At 47.9% G+C, this 24567-nt stretch overlaps 1 protein-coding gene across 2 annotated transcripts in view; it reads right to left on the bottom strand.

Annotated features, from left to right (window-relative positions):
• Window positions 1-1490, bottom strand: part of LOC140395360 (E3 ubiquitin/ISG15 ligase TRIM25-like) — a 68962-nt gene extending 67472 nt beyond the window's left edge. The window contains exon 1 of one of the 2 annotated variants that reach the window (XM_072483015.1): window positions 622-1490. In XM_072483015.1, coding sequence (XP_072339116.1) covers window positions 622-1206 — 585 coding nt within the window. In that variant the 5' untranslated portion in view covers window positions 1207-1490. The remainder of the gene's footprint in view (window positions 1-621) is intronic. The other variant, XM_072483014.1, reaches the window with a different exon arrangement.
• Between the last annotated feature and the right edge of the window lie 23077 nt (window positions 1491-24567).

Here is a 24567-nt window from a genome sequence, read left to right as displayed (position 1 = left end):
ATTAGATTCTAGCTTATAATTCAGTCCTTGGTATTTCTTATTCTGTACAAAAACCACCAGAAACCTGCTATTAGATTCCAGCCTGTAACTTACTCCTAAATATCTATATATAAACTGGCTGTCTCAAGCGCTCATCAAAGCAGAAATAAATGCAGAATAAAACTACAACGATTAAACCAGCCTGTCGGAAAATATCGAGACTGGAAATCTGTTTCCAAGCTTGATTTTGATCAGGAATCTCATGAAAACACATGGATTTAAATGGATGCCAATCAGTAAAAACTGAGAACAAAGAGTCTTTGTAAAAAGGAAAATCGCATATGCTTGAAATCCGAAATGAAACCGCGGGGACTAGAAATACACAGGCGGTCAGTCAGCAAATGATAAAAAGCAGACGAGAGCTCAGCTGGGGATACTTTAGGTATGACTCGCCCTGTTTGGTGCTAATGGCAAACAGATTTGTAACAAATTCCTTTCTCAATAGAGTTTAACTCCTTCACACGCAACAAGAACTTTCATTGCTAGCCTGAAAAGGAATGATTTCTGCTCAATCGTCACAAAAGTTCATTTGTTTTGCTTTTTTTTTCTTTCAATACAGTTTACAAAGCATATTTATTGTACCTTCAATTCGCTCACTTGCTCCTCCACAGACACAGTCTCATGTTGCCTGTGTTCGTTAATGGCACACAGGCAGCAGACACACATCTGATCGGTCCTGCAGAAGACTTCTAGAGGTTTGCGATGGATCGGGCATTTCCTCCTCTCGATATCCCTGACCGGATCAATGAGTCGGTGGTCCCTGAAGACCGGGTTGCTGCCATGGGGCTGCAGGTGGATCTCGCAGTACGACGCCATGCAGACCACGCACGACTTGACGGCTTTGAGCTTCTCATTAGCACAGAAATCGCAGAGGACATCCTGGGAAACCACGGGATCCTTAGAGGCAGAGGCTGGGTCAGCATTGGAGAAGTCCTCCACAATCTCACAGAGGATCGTGTTCTTGGAGAGGGACGGCCTGGAGCTGAAGGTTTCCCGGCACTGAGGGCATTTGAAAGTCTCTGAATCCCCTTCCTGGTGCCAACACCTTCCAATACACTCCATGCAGAAGTTGTGGCCACAGGGGATGGTGGCAGGAGACTTTAGGAGATCTAGGCAGATGGCGCAGGCAAGCTTTGCTTCAGAGATGGAGACTTTCGACACCGCCATTCCTCGGGGAGAGAGCGAGTAAAAACCCAGCCCTCACCAAGTCTGGGCAAGCAGAGAACTGAAAGGGAAACGTGGAAACAGTCCTGAAAGTTACGTTAATGATTCACAAGGATCTACCTCAAAACAAATACAGTAGATTAATTCAATGACTCAACATATTTCTCAAAAGCAATAGTTTCTCTTTTATTTTTGTGCTTTAAACCTTCTTTCAAAAAAAGAAATTTGTTTCAACATAACCAGGAACTCCACCCATACTTAATATCCAGTTTCACAAGCCAGCTACCGACATTCCTGTAGGTTTTTATTGGAACGCCATCTGTGCTTGCCTGTTAGCTCTGCAGTAACAGCTTAAAGGGGCAGTGATTTAATCTCCCACCCATTTCTAAACTTGAATGATACATCCCCAAGGGATTAACCACATACTGACGATCAGAAAAAGTACTTATGTAAAAAAGGTGGGTGGGGATAATTGATAAACCAATCAAGCTTAGGAGAAACCCCACCCCCGTTGTGGATGGATGTTACACCCTCGCATATTAAAATAAGTTATAGGAAATGGCAATGGTGTCAGAGGACTGTCAGGCAGCTCACATGATTCCTATAAATAGGAAAGACATGTGTGTATATATATATATATATACATATATAGCACTTTTCACAACCACTAAACATTGCAAAGCGTTTTACAGGCAATGAAGTACATCTCGAAATGTAGTCACTGTTGCAATGTCGGGAACAATGCAGCCAATTTGCACACAGCGAACTCTCACAACACCAATATGACCAGATAATCATGTTTTTGTGATATTGATTAAGGAATAAACATTGACCAGGACTTTGAGGTAACTCCCCAGTTCTTCTTCAAAATAAAGCCATGGGATCCTTTCCACCCACAGGTTGGGTTGGGCAGGTTGGGCCTTGGCTTAACATCTCAACTGAAAGATGGCACCTCCAGCAGTGCAGCACATCCTCATATTTAAAAGAGCAAGTCCAGGGAATTATAGACCAGTTATTTTAATGTTGGTGTGAGGAAAGTTAATAGAAGATTTACTCTTAGATATAATTAATTAATATTTATCACTGGAAATATTGAGAGTTCACAGTTTTCATATTCCAACAATATTGTTCCAATAAAGGTAAGGAAAGGGGAAATCAAAGCTTGAGTAAACATTGTGGCATTTACAGAAATTCTGATCAGGGACAAAATCATCAAGGTTTTACTGTTGCAAAATTGGGGGTAAATTTATTGCATTGTCGACAAGGCTGGAGCTATGTGAACCTGCTATTCCTCATTCCCATTAATGGTTGGTATAAGGGCATCGTCAATAACGAGAGGGAGCTGGAGTCCAGCCGCATTTTGTTAAAGGGCAACCAGTCACTGCTGAAGGGAGAAGGGCAAAGAGCGGAAAATGGTAAATGCAAGAGGGGAAATAAAAAAAACTAATTAAATTCAGCAGGGACTAAATATTGAAACTGGGAGCACCCGCCCCATCCGGGTCGTGTGGCTCATCTATTGAATGCAATCCCCCACTGGGCCACCAGGGAAGCTGAAGGAAACCATCCCCCAGTTTTAAACTATTCTAACAATTACCTGGCCCATGATTGTATTTTGTTCCAATTCGCCCTTCCCCCCTCCCCTGGCTTCATCAATGTGGTAAAATTTTATATTTGAAGAGGTTTTTTTTTGCCACCACACAGCTTCCAATTAAACTCCTAACAGTGAAATGTAGGATCGTACAGACAGGGGGTGGGTCGTGATCCACTCCAATTGGTCAGGAGACCTGGCAGTGCAGTGTTAATGCCATGACTGAGCTATAGAGCTGCAGCAAAACCCAGTCAGTGGGTATGAGTTTCCAACCTGCCAGCTGATCACAATGCCAGTGGCCCAGAAGTTACAATTCTGCCCATTGTCTTCAGTCCCCATTGCAGATGCCATTCCCAAGCCACCGACTCCATCCCTCTGTCTGGAAACTGTCTAAGGCTGTTCACAGAATATCAGAATTGTTACAACAGAACCTTGGTGGCATGTTTGACCCCAAGATGAGCTTCCAACCCCATATTCGTGCCATCACTGAGACCACAACGTCAACCTCTATAACATCACCTGACTTTGCACCTGTCTCAGCTCATTTGCTGCCCAAACCCACATACACGCCTTCATTACCTCTAGATGTGACTATTCCAATGGACTCCGAGCTGGTCTCCCACATTCTACTCGGGCTCATTTAAAATCCTGCTGCCCATGTCCTCACTTACAATCTTTCACCCATCACCCCTATGCTCTCTATATGTTGACACCCAGTTAAGCATTGCCTCCATTTTAAAAATTTGTTCTTTGTTTTCAAATCTCTCCATCTTTGAAGGTGGCAACACAAGTGGACAAGGTAGTCAAGAAAACATACGGAATGTTTGCCTTCATTGGACGGGGCATCGAGTATTAAAAACTGGTAAGTCATGCAACAGTTGTATAGAACCTTGGTAAGGCTACACTTGGGATATTGCACACAATTCTGGTCGCCACACTACCAGAAGGATGTGGAGGCTTTGGAGAGGGCACAGAGGAGGTTTACCAGGATGTTGCCTGGTCTGGAGGGTGTTAGCTATGTCGAGAGGCTGAATAGACTCAGACTGCTTTCATTAGAAAGACGGAGGTTGAGGGGTGACCTGATAGAGGTCTACAAGATTATGAGGGGCATTGATAGAATGCATGGGCTGGCACTCTTTCCCAGGGTGGAGGGGTCAGTCACCAGGGGGCATAGGTTTAGGGTCCATGGAGCAAAGTTTAGAGGAGATGTGCGGGACAGGTTTTTTACGCAGAGGGAGGTGAGTGCCTGGACGCGTTGCCAGGGGAGGTGGAAGCAGATACATTAACGGTGATCAAAAGACATCTCGACAAACACATGGATAGGATGGGTACAAAGGGATAAGGCACAAAGAAGTGCTGAGGGTTTTGGCAAAGGTTGCTATCATGATTGGTGCAGCCTTGGAGGGCTGAAGGGCCTGTTCCTGTGCTGTATTGTTCTTTGTTGTCATGTCCCAATATATTCTGAACTTCAAACTAGTTGAGACACTTACTGAGGGTAAGAAAACATACATCTCTTGCGCATAATCACACTGGTCGTAAAATTCTGGCCATTCTCGCCACGGGATCTTCTGGTCCACCCGCAATTGTCTTGAATATGAAATAAAATAACCGAAGTCAATCATAACGCAAGTTTGCTGCGGGTTATTGGTAAATTGAATCGTGCAATCCGGGAGTTGGGAAATCGATAATTCAAAACACTCACTGCGTTTCGACAGGTGGTGAGAGGAGACCAGCGCAGTTTGTCCAACAGAAGGGGTGAAGAAAATTCCAGGAGAGTGTGCTTTTCGGCTAGAAAAAGGAGATTGAGACAGCTGGGACTTTATCTAGTGGTAATTTAGCCTTACCTCAGAGGCATGCCTCAATTTCCTGAAGTATTCCCAATTCAGCCCAAAGTTGAAGAGGATGTGGAAACTTTCTTCACAGCCTTTGAGAAGTTGGCAGTGATGCACGATCAATTACGACGAGACAAGAGTAGAGAGTAATCGAGGCTTTATTACACAGAGGTGTGTAGCCTCCTACAGCTGCTGCTGAAATGGCTGCAGTTCGGAGAGCACACACATTTATACTCCGCCTACTGGGCGGAGCCAGAAGGCAGGGATCTACCCCGTACCTGTAGTACAGGGGCCTTACACATACACCCCCTGTTAAAATGAGTCTAGCGGGGGTGGTGGAAAACTATTTACATACAGGTTGTCATCAAAATCTCAGAGAAGGTTACAAATTTAGACAGTCGGGCACCTTGATCCGTCGTTGAGAGCGCCGCAGTGCTGGTGGTGAGTCAGGCGTCGGCTCAGTCATCGGTGACTCCGGGAGTGTGTCGACATCCTCTTCATCCCCGGGTGGGACCAAGGTGAGGACGGATTGTCCTGGAGCGGGGGCTGTGGTGGGGTGCGCTGGGGGAAGGGAGGGTGCGCCGGGGCAGAGGGGGGGGGGGGGGGAGTGGGGACCCAGCTGGTGCCAGGTGCCTGAGGGAGACTGTGTCTTGGCGGCCGTCGGGGTACGCTACGTAGGCGTACTGCGGGTTTGCGTGGAGTAGCTGTATCCTCTCAACCAACGGGTCCATCTTGTGAAACCGCACGTGCTTGCGGAGGAGAACGAGTCCTGGAGCTGGCAGCCACGTTGGGAGCGAAACCCCGGAGGTGGACTTCCTGGGAAAGGCAAAGAGACGTTCATGGGGGGTTTCGTTAGTCGCCGTGCACAGGAGCGACCGAATGGAATGAAGTGTGTCCGGGAGGACCGCCTGCCAGCGGGAGGCCGGGAGATTTCTGGACCATAGGGCCAGCTGGACGGCCTTCCAGACCATCCCATTCTCCCGCTCCACCTGCCAGTTTCCCCGGGGGTTGTAGCTGGTCGTCCTGCTTGAGGCAATGCCCCTGTTGAACAGGTACTGGCGCAGCTCCTCGCTCATAAATGAGGATCCCGTTCGCTGTGGATGTAGGCGGGGAAACCGAACAGAGCGAAGATGGTGTTGAGGGCTTTGATAACGGTGGCAGACGTCATATCGGGGCATAGGATGGCGAAGGGGAATCTGGAATATTCGTCGACCACATTGAGAAAATACGTGTTGCGATCGATGGAGGGGAGGAGCTCTTTGAAATGCACGCTGAGGCATTCAAAAGGACGGGAGGCCTTCACCAGGCGCGCACGGTCCGGCCGGTAGGAGTGCGGTTTACACTCTGCGCAGACCTGGCAATCTCTGGTGACAGCCCTGACTTCCTCGATGGAGTAGGGCAGATTGCAGGCCTTAATGAAGTTATAAAAGCGGGTGACAGAGATCGTCGTGCAGGGTCCGGAGTCGGTCCACTTGTGCGTTGGCACATGTACCTCGGGACAGGGCATCTGGGGGCCCGTTAAGCTTATCGGGGCGATACAAAATCTCGTAATTAAAGGTGGAGAGCTTGATCCGCCACCGCAAGATCTTATAATTTTTGATCTTACCCTGTCATGATATCCACAGTAGCATATCATGGCGCAATCACACGCACGCTGATGGACAGGTAGTTGGACCAACCAACACACACACAACATCGCAGCCAATCACCAGTGAGAGCACACGCACTATAAAACAGGGAACACCACAGTTCCCACTCATTCTACCAAGAGATAGCTCAGAGCACAGAGCTCACAGCATGCCACTCAGTCATAGACCATGTGCTGAGTGCCTCACCAAGATAGTGATAGGGCTGGGTCCACTGGTTAGCTGGTGAAGCACGAACCTCAGCCAGCAGTTAGTAGTTGTTACTGTTTAAGACAATAAAACAGAGTTGTACCATCTACAGCCGTGTTGGATCATTTGTGCATCGGAACACCCAACACGACATACCCCGCTGTGTGTTGTTAAACATAAAGGCAACCGACCGTTTGTCTGTGTGGAGAGTGAATCTCCTGCCGGCCAGATAATGCCTCCAGTGCCGCACAGCTTCAATGATAGCTTGGGTCTCCTTTTCGACGGAGGAGTGCCGAATTTCGGAGGCATGAAGGGTGTGGGAAAAGAATGCCACGGCCTGCCTGCCTGGTTGAGGGTGGCGGCCAGGCGACGACTGATGCATTGCTCTCGACTTGGAAGGGGAGCGTCTCGTCGACCGCGTGCATTGCGGCCTTGCCGATGTCGGCCTTGATACGGTTGAAGGCCTGGCGAGCCTCGGCCGTCAGTGGGAAACCGGTGGAGTGGACGAGTGGGCGGGCCTTGTCCGCATAGTTAGCGACCCACTGGGCGTAGTATGAAAAGAACCCCAGGCATCGTTTGATGGCCTAGGAGTAGTGGGGAAGGGGGAGATCCATGAGGGGGCGCATGCGATCGGGGTCGGACTGTAGCACAAGGCAGGGGTCCTGAGGCGGGGAGGATGGCGGCGCCCACGGGCCGCACGTTTCCTGAGGCAGGCAAGATGGCGGCGCCCTCGGGCCACACGTTTCCTGAGTCAGGCAAGATGGCGGCCCCCTCGGGCCACACGTGTCCTGGGCCAGGCAAGATGGCGCCGCCTATTGGTTGTGAGGCAAGCAAGATGGCGGCGCCCACGGGCTGCACGTGTTGTGAGGGGAGCAAGTTGGCGGTGCCCCCGGGCCACACGTGGTCTGAGGCGAGGAAGATGGCAGCGCCCACTGGCCGCACGCGGGGGGGTGTAGGGACAATAGCAGCGATTGGGCTGGCCTGGCACACTGCAGCGTTGCAGAGTGCGCTCTGTGCCGGGCAGCACTGTGGGGGGTGTTTTGTCTGTGCGCAAAAGTATCACTTGGGTCCCCCAGGGTTGGTTGGCTGCCGCGCGGCGCAGGCGTGGGGTTGGCTGGGGGCGGTCGCTGATGGGGTCCATGATGGGGTGGCCGCTGGTGGCGTCCACGATGCCCAGGAGGGGTGTGCCATGCAGTCGGGGGCATACGCTTGTACGTTGCATGAGGCGACAGTGAGCGAGAGCGCTAGTTTCTTGGTCGCCGTGAGGTCAAGAGTAGCCCCTTCTAAGAGGCGCTGGCGGATGTAGGCCAACCCTATGCCCGTAATGAACGCGTCTCTCATCAGCAAGTTTGAATGTTCAGAGGCCGAAACGACCTGGCAATCACAGTGTCTCACCAGGGCGAGCAGGGCACGGCAGAAATCTTCCACAGACTCACCGGGAAGTTGGTGCCGCGTGGACAGGAGGTGCCTGGCGTAGAGCTTGTTGGTCTGCTGAGTGTAGTTCTCCTTCAGTAGCAACATGGCCTCTGCGTAGGTAGGCGCGTCCTGGATGAGGGGAAAGACATCGGAGCTCAGCTGCGTGTACAGAATCTGGAGCTTCTGGGATTCTGTCGCAGTTCCGATGTATACTTTAAAGCAAGCTAGCCAATGTGCAAAGTCCTTTTTGGCATTGTCTGCTTGAGGATTCAGCTTCAGGCGATCCGGCTTGATGCGGAGATCCATCTTTGTAAAATCTCTGTGTAATAAATTGATGCACTATCAATTACGACGAGATGAGAGTAGAGAGTAATCGAGGCTTTATTACACAGAGATGTGTGGCCTCCTACAGCTGCTGCTGAAATGGCTGCAGTTCGGAGAGCACACACATTTATACTCCGCCTACTGGGCGGAGCCAGCAGGCAGGGATCTACCCCCGTGCCTGTAGTACAGGCGCCTTACCGTAATACCCTCGTATGCAGTGCAGTATATACAATATAATACAACAGTGGTGACTACCACAGGCAGTTCAATCACAATGGCCAGCAGGACACTCCTCAGGAAATGCCCCTGCGGTTTATTCCATGCTGCCTGCTGACGGCGTGGCCAGCTGCAGACAGACAAAGGCTGATTGGTGCTAATGAACCAGAGGCATACTACCAACAATTCTCCAACTCCCGTACAAAACCCAGAGGCCCTCCTGCAATTTGAGAGAACTAAACAGCTACTATTTACCTGGTGTGTTCAAGCCCTGAAAACTGACCACACCTACAAAGGATTAAGAGTTAGAGGAGTAAAGACTACCTCACATACAGCCTTAATACTCACAAAACATTTCAAAATGCTTTGTGGACTGCTACAGGGATCAGTGCTGGAGCCTCAACCTTTTACAATTTATATAAATGACTTGGGTGAAGGGACTGAAGGTTGAGTTGCTAAATCTTACTGATAACACAAAGATAGATAGGAAAGTAAATTGTAACGAAGGTGGAAGGAGCCTACAAAAGAACATCGATGGAGGTTAAGTGAGTGGACGAAAAATCTGGCAAATAGAGAATAATGTGGGAACATGTGAAACTGTCCATTTTGGTCAGAAGAATTAACAAGAACATATCGGGCGGGATTCTCTGGTGCGCAATGGCAAAATCGTGTTCGCTGATCGGGCGGCGAATGGGCTCCGATGCTGAAATCGGGGCCGGCACCGGTTCGATATTGGTCAGCCATGATCCGCCCGCCCCAAACTGGCGTCACCGTGACGGGTGCCGTTGCAACAGCGTTGGCACGTCATCAGTCGGCCCACCCGCGGTGGTCCGCCCCCGGTTGGCCGAGTTCCCGACGGTGCGGGAACCTGGCAAGGCGGCTGCGGACTGTGGCCGGGATCCGTGCCACTGGCCAGGGGGCTTCTGCGAGGGTCGGGGTCTGATGGGTGGGTTGGCTAGGAGGTGGGCTGTGGGGTCGAGGATGGTTTGCTGGGTCTGTGCGTTGCCAGCGCCACGTTGTATGGCACAACTGCTGCAAGTCATCAGCCATGCGCAAGCACGGCCCAGGACCCGGCCATTCTCCGGCCATTTCCAACGCGGGAGGCGGGGGTTTCACTCAGCGCCGGTGCTAGCCCCTCACCGGTCCCGGAATCGGTGAGGATTTCACGCCGATTTTTTTGGTGGTAAAAGCTCACACACGCTCCGCTAGCACTGGCACTTAGCCGCTGAAATGGAGAATCCAGCCCATTATCTGAATGGCGAGAGATTGCAGAGCTCTGAGGTGTGGAGGGATCTGAGTGCTCTAGTGCGTGAATCACAAAAGGTTAATATACAAGGTCCAGCAAGTAATTGGGAAAGCTAATAGTTATAACCCACATGAAACCTATGGGGATGGACCATTTAGCCTCCCATGAGCCTCATAGAATACAAGCTTCCCTGGTGAAGGGCGGGACCCATCAGCAGAGTAAATGGACTCTAGCCGGCTCAGTTGACAGCGAAGTATAAGTAGTCCCGGCTGGGGCCTGGAGCCTACTGTATAAATAGTTTACATTGTGTTGTGTTCGGTGTTCGATGTCTAGCAAGGAATCCAGAGAACTGCTGGTGACTTGACCAAACCAGGGTTTTATTAATGCATACATATTAAGGTAATGATCAGATCCAGAGCAAGTTATCATGGAGTTTCTTTATACTCCCCTAGAACTACTCTTATGCTCGACTGTCCTCATGTATGTTTTACAACCTTCTCAGGTCACCGGATCTGCCCTTGCTTATACCTGAGTGCCTTGTCACGTGACCATTGTCTCGAGACTGCATGGTGGATCTGTACCACCACCTGCTGGTTGGAGGTTGCACCACTAACTATCTTCAATATTGTTTACAGGCATATCACCACATCCCCTTCCTTAGGAACTATTCATGTTTAACTCCAAGCTATCTTTACTTTATACATTTGTGATCTGCATAACAATGTAAACAAATTTAACTAGGTGCCCATCAACATGATATGCCTGGTCCCTTGCACACAACTGATTGTACCTTCCTCACGGGATTAGCCCTGTGATCACTTGGGCTGCTGCCAGCCTTTTTGAAGACTGGTTTGCGTGCCGGTCTCTTGCTTCATATACTCTTTATACTGTACCTTTGGAAGGCACGCATCCGAGATTGATACACGTGTGTCACCAGTTTCTTCTTTGTACGTGTCTTCCAACGATAGTGTTTACTGCTTCATTGTGTGTTTTTGTCTCTTCTGTCTCTGGCTTGTCAATCATCGTATTGCTTTCTTCTCTTTTGTTTCTGTCAGTGGGATGAGCTAGCTCTCCCAGTCTTCTCCTCTTCCTCCTTGTTTCAACAATTAGTTTGCAAATTCTTTTCTCTTTATGTTTGGGTTTGGCAGCCCCTGGTTTGGAGCTGGGCTGAACCCTGTGCATGGCAGTATGCAGACGTTCAGGTGGCACCTGAGGCGCCGGCGTTTCACCATGGGATTGTGTGACCATGCTCAATTCTGTGCCCTCAACTGGAGGTTGGAACGCCTCGCTCTCTGGTGCCTGGGTGAAAGTAACATCTATAACAGCGGGTACTGTCCCTTCTTGGCTTGCTGGAGCACCAATCACAGGCTCCTCATCACCAGAAATGGTGATGCAAACTCTCTCTGCAAGATCCAGGCTTTAGGTCATCCTGGTCTTGCTCGAGTATATATGTGTCATAGATTATTATAGAATTTACAGTGCAGCAGGAGGCCATTCGGACCATCGAGTCTGCACCGGCTCTTGGAAAGAGCACCTTACCCAAGGTCAACACCTCCACCCTATCCCCATAACCCAGTAACCCCACCCAACACTAAGGGCAATTTTGGACACTAAGGGCAATTTATCATGGCCAATCCACCTAACCTGCACATCTTTGGACTGTGGGAGGAAACTGGAGCACCCAGAGGAAACCCATGCACACACGGGGAGGATATGCAGACTCCACACAGATGGTGGCTGAAGTCGGAATCGAACCTGGGACCCTGGAGCTGTGAAGCAATTGTGCTATCCACAATTCTACCGTGCTGCCCCACCGTGTGATCCGTTGAGCTGCATAGCGCGATAGCCATCAGCTCCTCCGCTGTTTCACCATTGGAGTTGTCATGTTCCTCAACATCAGAGTTAATATCATCGTACTCATCATCAATATCTTCCCACTCACAGAATTGTAGAATGTACAGTGCAGAAAGAGACCATTCGGCCCATCGAGGCAGCACCGGCGCCTGGAAGGTGCACCCCACCCAACCTTTTTGGTCACTAAGGGCAATTTATCATGGCCAATCCACCTAACCTGCACATCTTTGAACTGTGGGAAGAAACCGGAGCACCCGGAGGAAACCCATGCAGACACGGGAAGAACGTGCAGACTCCACACAGACAGTGACCCAAGCTGGGAATCGAACCTGGGACCCTTGAGCTGTGAAGCAACTGTGCTAACCACTGTGCTATCGTGCCACTCATCATCAACATCCTCGAAGATCAGGGAGGTGACCGCTAGAACCACTTCAGAGGCCTGAAATGATTCACCAAGTGCCTCTGGAACAAGCTTTTTTAAGATTGGTACGATGTCGTCTGTTACTAGCTTGTCCAGGGACTGATCCTCCGAGGTATCAGCCATTGCAATCTCATATTTTGGAGTGCGCCATCTCAGAGGTCTCGTCCTTCACATTGTCCAGCGCGTTCTGGGCATCCCTTGTGACCACCTCGTTGTTCCCCCCAACCACTGGTGTAGCGCTTCTTGGGCCTCTTCATTAACCCTGTCATTGCTCCTGCAAAATAAATTGATGAACATTTCATCTTGGTCTTCATTTGGCTCACCTTCCACGCCATTACTTTCTGCATCATCTTCAAAGTCGTCATATATATCTTTGTAGTACTCAAACTATGGACGCCGGAGTCCATGGACCCCTGCAGCTCCTGCAGCCCTTTCTCCACATGCTCAATGGCCCATTTCAAATCCCAGGTGGGCTCTGCCAACAGCTTCCTCTCAGCAGCCGTGTTGTTTACGCCACACATTAGTCTATCCCTCAACACCTGTGAGAGGAACTGCTGAACCCGCAATGCTCAGCTAGACTTCGTAGGTGGGTCAAGAAGTCAGTGACCGATTTACCGGGAGACCGCACCGCTGTATTAAAACAATATGGCTGCATAATTACAGAGGCTTGGGGTCAAAGTGTTCAGAAATCAGTTCATCAAAGGATTTGGAGTCTGGTAAGTCGGGCCTTTTATGATCCCAAAGTTCTGGGCATTGCAGGGTGTCAGGAGGAGGATTGTCTTTTATTTTTATAAACTTAAGTACCTAATTAATTTTTTCCAATTAAGGGTAATTTAGTGTGGCCAATCCACCTAGTCTGCACATCTTTTGGGTTGTGGGGGTGAATCCCACGCAAACACGGGCAGAATGTGCAAACTCCACATGGACAGGGACCCAGAGCCGGGATCGAACCTGGGACCTCGGTGCCGTGAGGCAGCAGTACTAACCACTGTGCCACCCTGCTTCCCCTAGGAGGAGGGCTTTCTAACGGTCTTCCCCAAAATCCCGTTTGCCTGGAAGAAATACCTTGTGCGCTCCGCATGCTGGTTCCAGTCTTCCAGGCCTGCATCAAAGGCATCCGACTTCCCGAATAGCGGCACCCTGAACTGTTATGACCCAGTACAGTCGTTGCTGGGAAAACTAACCACACCAGGCACTGCTTTGGGCCGGCTTTTATGTTCGTTTGTAACAAACTCTAGCTGTGTGGACTCCCCCCCTATCTGGGAAGCTTGTACTCCATGAATCCTACGGGGAGACCAACAGTGGTTTCCCCGTGATCCTTGTGGGGGTTATGTAGCCATCTGGGATGGCCATTTACAATAAGGAAAATGGACAGTCGCAAAGCATAACGGGAAATATGGACAATGCAAAGTTCAGGCAGGCTCAGAGCCTGAATGTATATTTGTGAGCGAAGAATCCAACCGGTATCGAAACCTCCAACCGATTAGCATTTTTATGGCCCATCTCTGTCAGACAAAGGACTGATACTTGAGTGACCAATACAATCCCAGACATTTTGGCGCCACTCCCTGTACTCAGGAAGCATAAACAACAGGGTCAATGACCGCTTAGGACACGCCCAGCCATCAAGGCACCCGCCCCTTTATTGGTTCAAATCGAACACAGTGATCAAGAATTACCCAATTAGTGGGGTCCAAACTGAAGGACCGCCCTTAAGAGCGCGAAAACCCCCAAGGATAAAGAGAGAGACCGCCATGTGTTCGGCATCTCTTGGACCTGGCGCTCCGGCAACGTCCATCTCCAATTGCAGCACCACCAGAAGCAAGTTCAAGTCCAACGCCCGCTACCAGATGGATGATCCTAGCTGAACCGCAGTTACTTCTACAGACCCGACAGACCCAGATTCAGACAACGGCCACTATTCCTCTGACCTAAGCCGGGTGCCTGAAGTTAAGTACAGGTTGTCATAGTTGTTAGGTATAGTTTAACTAGTAGCGTTTATGTTGCATGATAATTGTGTGTGTAAATAAAGTACCCTTGATCTTGAACTAACTAACTGTTTGGCTCTTTGATTGATATCCAGTTGAACCTTGTGGTGGTATCATTTGATACCTGGCGACTCTGAGCAATATAATAGCGATATCTAGATAAAAGGGCAACCTTGTTGATTGCCATATTTACAGTAGGTAAAAGAAGGCAATAGTTAGAACACAAATGAAGCGGGCAGAAGACAGAATGCCTACCAAGGTGTAATGATGCACTGTCACAGACTTCATCAGAAACACACAAGGATTTATTAATAAGAAGAATTGTACAGCTCTAGGTCCCTACACATTTCCTACCTTAGAGAGGACTCCTCCCCTGGGATGATTACCCACTCTGAGCCGTAATTGGTTCCCCAAACCAAGTGACCCTTACTCTGCTTTGTTGCCCTGTAGCCATCTGGGATAGCCACATCCCGATTACAAAATGGACACCCGCAAAGAATGCAGGGAAAACTGGGCAATGCTAAGAATCAAGCAGGTGCAAGCTCTGTCTGTTGATTAGAACCTTAAATGCTCAGACAGGACAGAAGCTACCAAACGATTTACATACTAATGAGCCATCTCCGGGGACAAAAGGGAAACATTTAGAAACACAATGTTAGGACAGACTCCCCGGCGCCAGAAGAAGCTAAGACAAAGCAGACTGACAGTCACCAGGACACGCCCAGCGATCAGGGAACCACCCCTCTATGGAGGAAAATTGATACAGATGATTGGGAAAGACCCAATTAGTTGAGGCCAAGTTCAAGGCCCGCCCAAAAGAGTGCGAAGCCCTTTGCAGTATAAGAGGTATCCCCCAAGGGAGAATCTTTCTCCTTTGGCTTTGGCTCTCACGGAAGAGAAAGACCTGCCTAGCAGCTGCATCAGACCAAGTAAGTCCCAAGTCAACGCACGCTACGAGATAGACGCTCCGAGTTTCTACCCTGTAAACAGCTCAACCCAGCAGCCTCCGAACCGAGCAACGGCCATTGTTCCTCTGACTGAGTGGGCGCCCAAAGCTAAGTATAGGCTTTAGTAATAGTGGTAGTTTAATGTGTAGAGTTTATGCAGGAGTAGATTTGACGGTGTGTAAATAAATGAGCATTGCTTTTGAACTTACTAACTGGTGTATCGAGTCTTTGATCAATATTCGGTTCTGAACCTTGTGGCGGTGTCGAAAGATACCTGGCGACTCTTTAGCAAACATGATTAAATTGAGCCAAATTAAGAACCAACCAAAAGTTAGCACGGAGGCCGGAGAATTGCCGGCAATTGCGCCCACGCAGTCACTGCGCCGCCGGTTGGGGGCCAATGAAAGAGGCCCCCGCGGCGATTCTCTGCGGTCGACCGGCCTAACTCCCGCCAGCGTGGTTTCCGACCTGGTACCACTCGGCGGGAGCTCGGACCCGTGGCCGCGGTGAACATCCTGGTGGAGGGGGGAATCTGACTCCGGGTGGGGCACCAGAGGGCCCAGGTCCACGATAGGGGGCTTCCGATCGGCGGGCGCCCGCGATCTGTAAGGGGGCCTACCTCCTTCCGTGCGGGCCCGCTGTACGTCTCCGCCATGTTACGCGGCGGCGGCGCGGAGACAGCAACCACGCACATGCTCCGGCGCGGAGACGGCTGTTGCACGCATGTGTGGACCTGCACCGGCCATGCAGGGCCGCCTTTCGGCACCGTGCTGGCCCCCTGAAGACCACTGAATTGCTGGGCCAGGAGGCCCACTGACGCCGGCGGCACCACTCCGGGGTTTGCGCCGCTGTCAACAATTGGCCAGGATTTCGGAGAATCCCGCCTCTTATTTTTAGATTTCAGGACCTCGTCCCTTTTTTATTTACGTCATTGGTACCGATGTGTGCCATGAGCACTGGTTGTTCAGTTTCTCCCTCCAGAATGTCTTGTACCCGCTCCGAGACATCCTTCACCCGTGCATCAGGGAGGCAACACAACATCATGGAGTCTTATTTGCGGCCTCAGAAATGCTGTCTATTCCCCTTACAATCAAATCTCCTGTAACTATTGCATTCCCACACTTTATACTCCTCCCCTCTGCAGCAGAACAACGATATTGGCTATTGCTGCTTTCTCCTGAGAAGCTATTGCCCTCGACAGTATCCAAAACGGTTTATCTGTTTTGCAAGGAAATGGCCACAGGCAATTCCTGCACTGCCTGCCTAGCTCTCTTGTCCTGCCTGATGGTCACCCATTCCCTTCCTACCTGTGGGGTCTTAGCCTGCGGTGTGACCACCTCTCTATACATGATATCCACGATACTCTCCCTCTTTGATTTGCTTCCCAGTGTCAACAACTGCTGCTCCAGCTCCAAAACCCAGACTTCCAGGAGCTGCAGCTGGAGACGCTTCCTTCAGACATGCTGGCCCGGGCACTGGAAATGTTCCCGACTTCCCACATGGAGCATGAGGAGCAAACCGCAGCTTTGAGCTCTCCCCCCATGACCTACCCCTTTAAATTAAACCTTTGGAAGATGCTTGATATTAGATTATATCCGGTTCTCTCGGCCCTTCTTCCCTGGTCCTTGCTACTGCAGCATATAGTCCTTGCAAACTGGAAACCACAAAAGACCTTTAAGTAATACAAATTGTAAATACTTACCCAACTTTACCCACTACTTACCAATCAGCTATTTTCCCTGTAGCCTCCACTGCAGCAGGACACGACCACTCTCTGCAGACTTAGAAGGTTAGAAAGCAAAAAGCATCACTTTCCCCTCTGCACCCAATTCCCACTGTGCTCCATATTCCCCATACCCACACTCACTCTGGCTGTGTCTCACTGAGGAAGAGTTCTATCCCATTGCTTCTGCACAAAGCTCACACCTTTCATGAAGCCTACGGACAACATGTGCCGTCGGAGACTCCGACTCACCAGGGAGACTGCGCAATATTTGTGCCACATTCTTTCCAACTTGGCACCTTGTGGAAGCAGAGGACATCCTCTTCCTGTGGCCATGAAGGTCGCGGCAGGACTCCACGGATGACCTGTGTTGCATTTCGCAGTCATCTACCCATAAATGTATCCGTCAGGTGTCGGATGCATTCAATGTGAGGGTGTTGGACTTCGACCTGGACCAGGCCCAGCAAGACGAGAGAACTGCGGGATTTGCCACCATAGCTAGTCTTCTACCAGTACAGAGGACGATTAACTACATTCATGTCGTTCTACGTGACCCGTAACATCAGTGAGTCCTCTTCATGAACAGGAAAAGGTTCTACTCCCTTAATGTTCAGCTGGTGTGTGCCCACTGGATGCGGTTCCTTCACGTGTGTGCCCGATTTCCAGGGAACATTCATGATAGCTACGTCCTCGGGCAATCGCAAATCCCTGGAATTTTCAAGGGTCACCCCAGGCTGCAGGGATCGCTTGTAGGGGACAAGTGATATCCCCTGAGGTGTAACACTTGCCCCTTTACCTCTTCCATGTGTAACATCCCAGGCCCAAAACACTCATTCCAGGTTAAGCAGCGTTTCACTTGCACCTCTTCCAATTTGGTCTATTGCATTCTCTGCTCCCAATGCGGTCTCCTCTATATCGGAGAGACCAAACGCAGACTGGGTGATCGCTTTGTTGAGCATCTTCGGTCTGTGCGCATTCAAGACCCTGACCTTCCTGTTGCTTGCCATTTTAACACAAGACCCTGCTCCCATGCCCACATGTCTGTCCTTGGCCTGCTGCAATGTTCCAGTGAAGTTCAACGCAAACTGGAGGAACAACATCTCATCTTCCGGTTAGGCACGCTACAGCCTTCCGGTCTCAACATCGAATCCAACAACTTCAGTCGGGCAGTATGGTCGGCACGGGCTTGGAGGGCCGAAGGGCCTGTTCCTGTGCTGTACATTTCTTTGTTCTTTGTATGATTAGCTCTACCCCACCTAGACCCATTTGCTTTCATCCCATTTCATTTTTACTGTCTTTTACCATTTTTCTTTCTTGCCTTTCTTAATATATATTTAACACCCCCCCCCCCCCATATTATCCACCTTTCCTGACCCTTTCTCCACTTTGCTTCCCCCTTCCCCTCCCCCCACTTCTACAGTCCATCCTCTGATGTTAGTTTCCCTGCTGTTTGACCTTTCACACCTATTGTTCTCTCTGGGGACTGCCATTAGCACTCTTTCCCCTTGGTTTCTGTGGCCATTAGCACCCGGTTTCCGTAACTATGACTCATCTTTCATTCTCACTCCACAGTATAAATATTTCCCACTTTCTCTGTCTGTTAGCTTTGACAAAGAGTCATCGAACTCAAAACGTTAGCTCTTTTCTCTCCCTATAGATGCTGCCAGACCTGCTGAGATTTTCTCTTTCGTTCCTCTGAGGTCTTGGCTGTTGACGTTAGTGTGGAGGCCTACAGCCTAAGTAAAGGCCTGTTACAGCGAGGTTCAAAGTGTCACCCGGTCTGTGATTGAGCGGTCCATCGGCCTCTTGAAGATGGGCCTCTGCTGCGTCGGCAGTTCCAGTGGAGACATAGAACATAGAACATTACAGCGCAGTACAGGCCCTTCGGCCCTCGATGTTGCGCCGACCTGTGAAACCACTCTAAAGCCCATCTACACTATTCCCTTATCGTCCATATGTCTATCCAATGACCATTTGAATGTCCTTAGTGTTGGCGAGTCCACTACTGTTGCAGGCAGGGCATTCCACACCCTTACTACTCTCTGAGTAAAGAATCTACCTCTAACATCTGTCCTATATCTATCTCCCCTCAATTTAAAGGTATGTCCCCTCGTGCTAGACATCACCATCCGAGGAAAAAGGCTCTCACTGTCCACCCTATCCAATCCTCTGATCATCTTGTATGCCTCAATTAAGTCACCTCTTAACCTTCTTCTCTCTAACGAAAACAGCCTCAAGTCCCTCAGCCTTTCCTCATAAGATCTTCCCTCCATACCAGGCAACATTCTGGTAAATCTCCTCTGCACCCTTTCCAATGCTTCCACATCCTTCCTATAATGCGGCGACCAGAATTGCACGCAATACTCCAAATGCGGCCGCACCCGAGTGTTGTATAGCTGCAACATGACCTCATGGCTCCGAAACTCAATCCCTCTACCAATAAAAGCTAACACACCGTACGCCTTCTTAACGACCCTCTCAAACTGGGTGGCAACTTTCAGGGATCTATGTACATGGACACCGAGATCTCTCTGCTCATCCACACTGCCAAGAATCTTACCATTAGCCCAGTACTCAGTCTTCCTGTTATTCCTTCCAAAATGAATCACCTCACACTTTTCTGCATTAAACTCCTTTTGCCACCTCTCAGCCCAGCGCTGCAGCTTATCTATGTCCCTCTGTAATTTGTAACATCCTTCCGCACTGTCCACAACTCAACCGACTTTAGTGTAATCTGCAAATTTACTCACCCATCCTTCTACGCCCTCCTCCAGGTCATTTATAAAAATGACAAACAGCAGTGGCCCCAAAACAGATCCTTATGGTACACCACTAGTAACTGGACTCCAGTCTGAACATTTCCCATCAACCACCACCCTTTGTCTTCTTCCAGCTTGCCAATTTCTGATCCAAACTGCTAAATCACCCTGAATCCCATGCCTCCATATTTTCTGCAGTAGCCTACCATGGGGAACCTTATCAAACGCTTTACTGAAATCCATATACACCACATCAACTGCTTTACCCTCATCCACCTGTTTATTCACCTTCTCAAAGAACTCTATAAGGTTTGTGAGGCACGACCTACCCATCACAAAACCGTGTTGACTATCTCTAATCAAATTATTCCTTTCCAGATGATTATACATCCTATCTCTCATAAACCTTTCCAAGATTTTTCCCACAACAGAAGTAAGGCTCACTGCTCTATAGTTACCGGGGTTATCTCTACTCCCCTTTGGGGCAGCACGGTAGCCTTGTGGATAGCACAATTGCTTCACAGCTCCAGGGTCCCAGGTTCGATTCCAGCTTGGGTCACTGGCTGTGCGGAGTCCTCCCCGTGTGTGCGTGGGTTTCCTCCGGGTGCTCCGGTTTCCTCCCACAGTCCAAAGATGTGCAAGTTAGGTGGATTGGCCATGATAAATTGCCCTTAGTGTCCAAAATTGCCCTTAGTGTTGGTTGGGGTTACTGGGTTATGGGGATAGGGTGGCGGTGTTGGCCTTGGGTAGGGTGCTCTTTCCAAGAGCCGGTGCAGACTCGATGGGCCGAATAGCCTCCTTCTGTAAATTCTATGATTGAACAAGGGGACAACATTTGCTATCCTTCAGTCTTCTGGCAATATTCCTGTAGGCAAAGATGACTTAAAGATCAAGGCCAAAGGCTCAGCAATTTCCTCCCTAGCTTCCCAGAGAATCCTAGGATAAATCCCATCCGGCTATTTTCACACTTTCCAGAATTGCTAACACCTCCTCCTTATGAACCGCAAGCCCTTCTAGTCTAGTAGCCTGAATCTCAGTATTCTCCTCGACAACATTGTATTCATTTAGCACCTCTCCTATCTCCTCGGACTCCAAGCACAACTTCCCACTACTGTCCTTGACTGGCCAAGTCATTCTTTTATTCCTGACATACCTATAGAAAGCTTTAGGGTTATCCTTGATCCTACCTGCCAAAGACTTCTTATGTCCCCTCCTGGCTCTTCTTAGCTCTCTCTTTAGATCCTTCCTAGCTAACTTGTAACTCTCGAGCGCCCTAACTGAACCTTCATGTCTCATCTTTACATAAGTCTCCTTCTTCCTCTTGACAAGTGTTTCGACTGCTTTAGTAAACCATGGTTCCCTCAATCGACCACTTACAGGGAATCCCTGCCTGACAGGTACATACTTATCAAGGACACGCAGTAGCTGTTCCTTGAACAAGCTCCACATTTCCATTGTGCCCATCCCCTGCAGTTTTCCTCTCCATCCGATGTATCCTAAGTCTTGCCTCATCGCATCATAATTGCCTTTCCCCCAGATATAACTCTTGCCCTGCGGTATATACCTATCCCTTTCCATCACTAAAGTAAACATAATCGGATTGTGGTCACTATCACCAAAGTGCTCACCTACCTCCAAATCTAACACCTGTCCTGGTTCATTTCCTAGTACCAAATCCAATATGGCCTCGCCTCTCGTTGGCCTATCTATATACTGTGTCAGGAAACCCTCCTGCACACATTGGACAAAAACGGACACATCTAATGTACTCGAACTATAGCGTTTCCAGTCAATATTTGGAAAGTTAAAGTCCCCCATAACAACTACCCTGTTGCTTTTGCTCCTATCCAGAATCATCTTTGCAATCCTCTCCTCTACATCTCTGGAACTTTTCGGAGGCCTATAGAAAACCCCTAACAGGGTGACCTCTCCTTTCCTGTTTCTAACCTCAGCCCATACGATCTCAGTAGACGAGTCCTCATCAAACGTCCTTTCTGCCACCGTAATACTGTCCTTGACTAACAATGCCACCCCTCCCCCTCTTTTACCACCTTCCCTGAGCTTACTGAAATATCTAAATCCTGGCACCTGCAACAACCATTCCTGTCCCTGCTCTATCCATACCTACAGTACAGTCCCCAGAGAGCCTCCTGCATTGTGATGGTCTGCTGTGCCCTACATAACTGGGCTCATCAGCAGGGTGGCAACCTTACTGATCAAGTCCTGGAGGCGCTTCAGGTTTCCTCGGATGTGGAAGCAGTCCTGGAGGGAGTGAAAGAATCTTTAATTTATGGGAATCTTAACCTGTTGAACTACGCCAAGTTTGGGGGAAGCTTAGTTGATGAATCAAGTCCTGGCGCAATACGACAAGTTGTAAGATTTGTAATATTTGTAGACTGTGTTAAGTTGTTCGATTCCTTGTATTATTCGACTGTGTAAAGTTGAAGGAATTTATATCATCTCTGCTATTCGGTTATCAGTAGCACTTTGCGAATACTGGAACTCAGCAGAAATTTGCAGTATAAACTCCTCAGGTGCCAAAAAGAATTGTTTTATTTGTAGTCGCTTGATTACAATTTGAAAGTCATTTAAAAGGCAATTCGTAGACAATTCGAAGCTTTCAGAGAATTACAGACATTATCTTTCTTTGCTTAGGCAGACAGCTCGAAAGTAACTTTTAAAAAGTCAAAGCCTGGCAATGAAACATGAAGAGAGAGAGAAAGCTAATCTTCAGCTAAACTCAAACTCAAAGTCAAAAGTGGACTAACATCACTGACACAGACTGTTAAACTGACAACCCCCAAAAGACATAAACTAAAATGGAGACTAGAATCAATGGCAAAAAACACTAAACTAACAGAAAGACAACACAGCACAACACACCCCCAAAGACAATACAAACACAGACAACACACGAAAAACTAAACACTAAAACAAAACTTACAAAGACAATACTCACAAAGACAACAAAACCCCAACCTATACGAGTTGTATTTGAAATACTTGGCTTCTACAGTCGGCCCTTTGATAAATCGAAAAATTGAGATATATCAGAAAAGATTAAAATACATCATTAATGCGATAGGATAGGTAAAAGCGCAAAGAATCATTGCAGTTTTAAACAATAAAATGGAATTAACATTGCAACAGGCATTTCAAAATAATTATTATAATTAATAAATTAATCAAATTTGATCACATTGGTAATTAATAATAACTTCTTGTAAAATGATTATACAATAAAAGTTGAACATATGATCTAGTAATAAATGGTAAAATGATTATCAAAATTGATGTCAAGTCTTTGACATCTTCTGGATAATACACAAAAACTTGTTGAAAGGGTTAATTTTCTTGCAGAGACAAAAAGAGGCGTATAGCTTGGAATGATGCCATTCGCATCTTTAAACTTTTTTTTTGTCACTCAAATGGACTGGGAGTAAAAGTTGGATTGCTGCCAAATTCCCGTTATCAAATTTCTTTGAACGATATGTTCTTTTGGCTTTTAATCAAAGATTGTTGTTTTTTTTTTTAAAAACCAGCTTCCACATTGTTTGAAGTTTTAATTTCCAGGCTAATTTTAAACATTTATTTTAAAATATCAAATACAATAACTTATTAAATATATAACTGAACCAATCTTGTGCTGTATCTTGATTTTCTGTAGATGAATTTGTCGATTCTGTTAAAGGAAACACAGCTAACAAGATATGTTAATTTATTTCAATTAATAAAGCAACGTTCAGAATAATTACAGTTTTCTTAAGTTGACAGTTCTTGGCAACTTTTTAGCGATACATTGAGCTTTCTTTAGCTGCTTTGATGGCAGCCGTTGTGTTCTGAGTAAGTTCCCTTTTTCCTTTGGAAATTTTCTGTCCCAAGTAAACATCTTTCTGGGCAATTTGTGCTTTGTGAAAGCTAGCTTTGTGACTGTTAGTACTGAGGTGGTTCAAGACCATCCGTAAATCTTTGTCATGATCATCTTTATTGATAGAGGTTATCAGAACATCATCTTCATATTGGATAATGGTGGAAGGCCGAACAGGCAGTTGCCTGAGATGATTCTGTAAAGCCATGTGGTAAACAGTTGGGCTATTATGATACTGTTGTTGATTAACTGTAAAAGCAAACCATGGTTGTAGTTGCTTAGCCAGTGTTGCTGACCAGAAGCCAAACTGGGTGTGTCTTGTTGGTACGTGTTACATGGTTGACCATGAGGTGGAAATGTATTGTAGTGAACATTGTCTACTTCATTATCATCTCTCGAATCCATCCGTTGTTTTTGATAGCATTTTGCCATCCAGTGTCCTACTCTACCACAGGAAAGACATTGTGGTATTTTCTTACGTGATTTTAATGGAGCAAGGGTACATGTTTGTTCTAGCGCTGGTGGTGAAATTGTAGTTACTGCTGATATTCCTGCAGGTGCTGCAACAGCCGCCGCTGGAGCAGCAGGTAACATGGGCTGGATTTGAGCAATAGGCTGCATTTGAGCAGCTGCAGTGTTAAAAGTTGCCTGATTGTGCAAACCACGATCTATCTGAATGCATCGGTCAACTATGTCTCGGTATGTGCCAGCTGTGGCCCAAGCTGGTAAAACCAAATTCAAGGCAGCAGAAACTCCAGGTTTAACACCGGCTATAAAAGCCGTTTTTAATGGACTTAAAGTGCTTGCATCCCATGTGTCATTTTCCTGGTCGAGTGTCATTCCTGAATATTCCATCCAAGTACGTAAAAATCTTTCCTCAAAATCCTGAATATCTTCATTCTTTTTTTGAAAGCAAGCTGTGATCTTAGACCAATTGGTCCTCGGGGGGCGAAATTGTAATAGCCAATTCTTGATTGTTAGCCAACCAGCTTCTAAATTTTGCAAATCGTCTCCAAGGGCAATTTCTACTTCATTTCTAAGGGTTGAACTTATACGAGTACCTAGCATGATAGTCAGAATTTGTACTCCATCAAATGGGTGGAGACTGTAAATGGCTTGTAATCTGTGAATTCCATCCCATGTGGTCTTACCACCCTTTTTAGGGTGTGGAAGACCCTTGGACCATTCGTCAATTTTAGAAGGATCAATTTGTTCATGAACCCATTGGTGGTCAAATATGTTTCTAGTGATAGTTTCACCATCTTCCTCTATTTTTTTGCTTCCAACTCTAACCCGTTTGTGTTTTAAAGGGGCTAGTCGAATTGCTTCAGTATTTTGTATTGTAGG

The sequence above is a fragment of the Scyliorhinus torazame genome, chromosome 18 (genome assembly GCF_047496885.1).
Source record: "Scyliorhinus torazame isolate Kashiwa2021f chromosome 18, sScyTor2.1, whole genome shotgun sequence".
NCBI classification, from domain to species: Eukaryota; Metazoa; Chordata; class Chondrichthyes; order Carcharhiniformes; family Scyliorhinidae; genus Scyliorhinus; species Scyliorhinus torazame.
The sequence above is the reverse complement of the archived record's forward strand: the minus strand, read 5'-3'. Positions and strand labels throughout refer to the sequence as shown.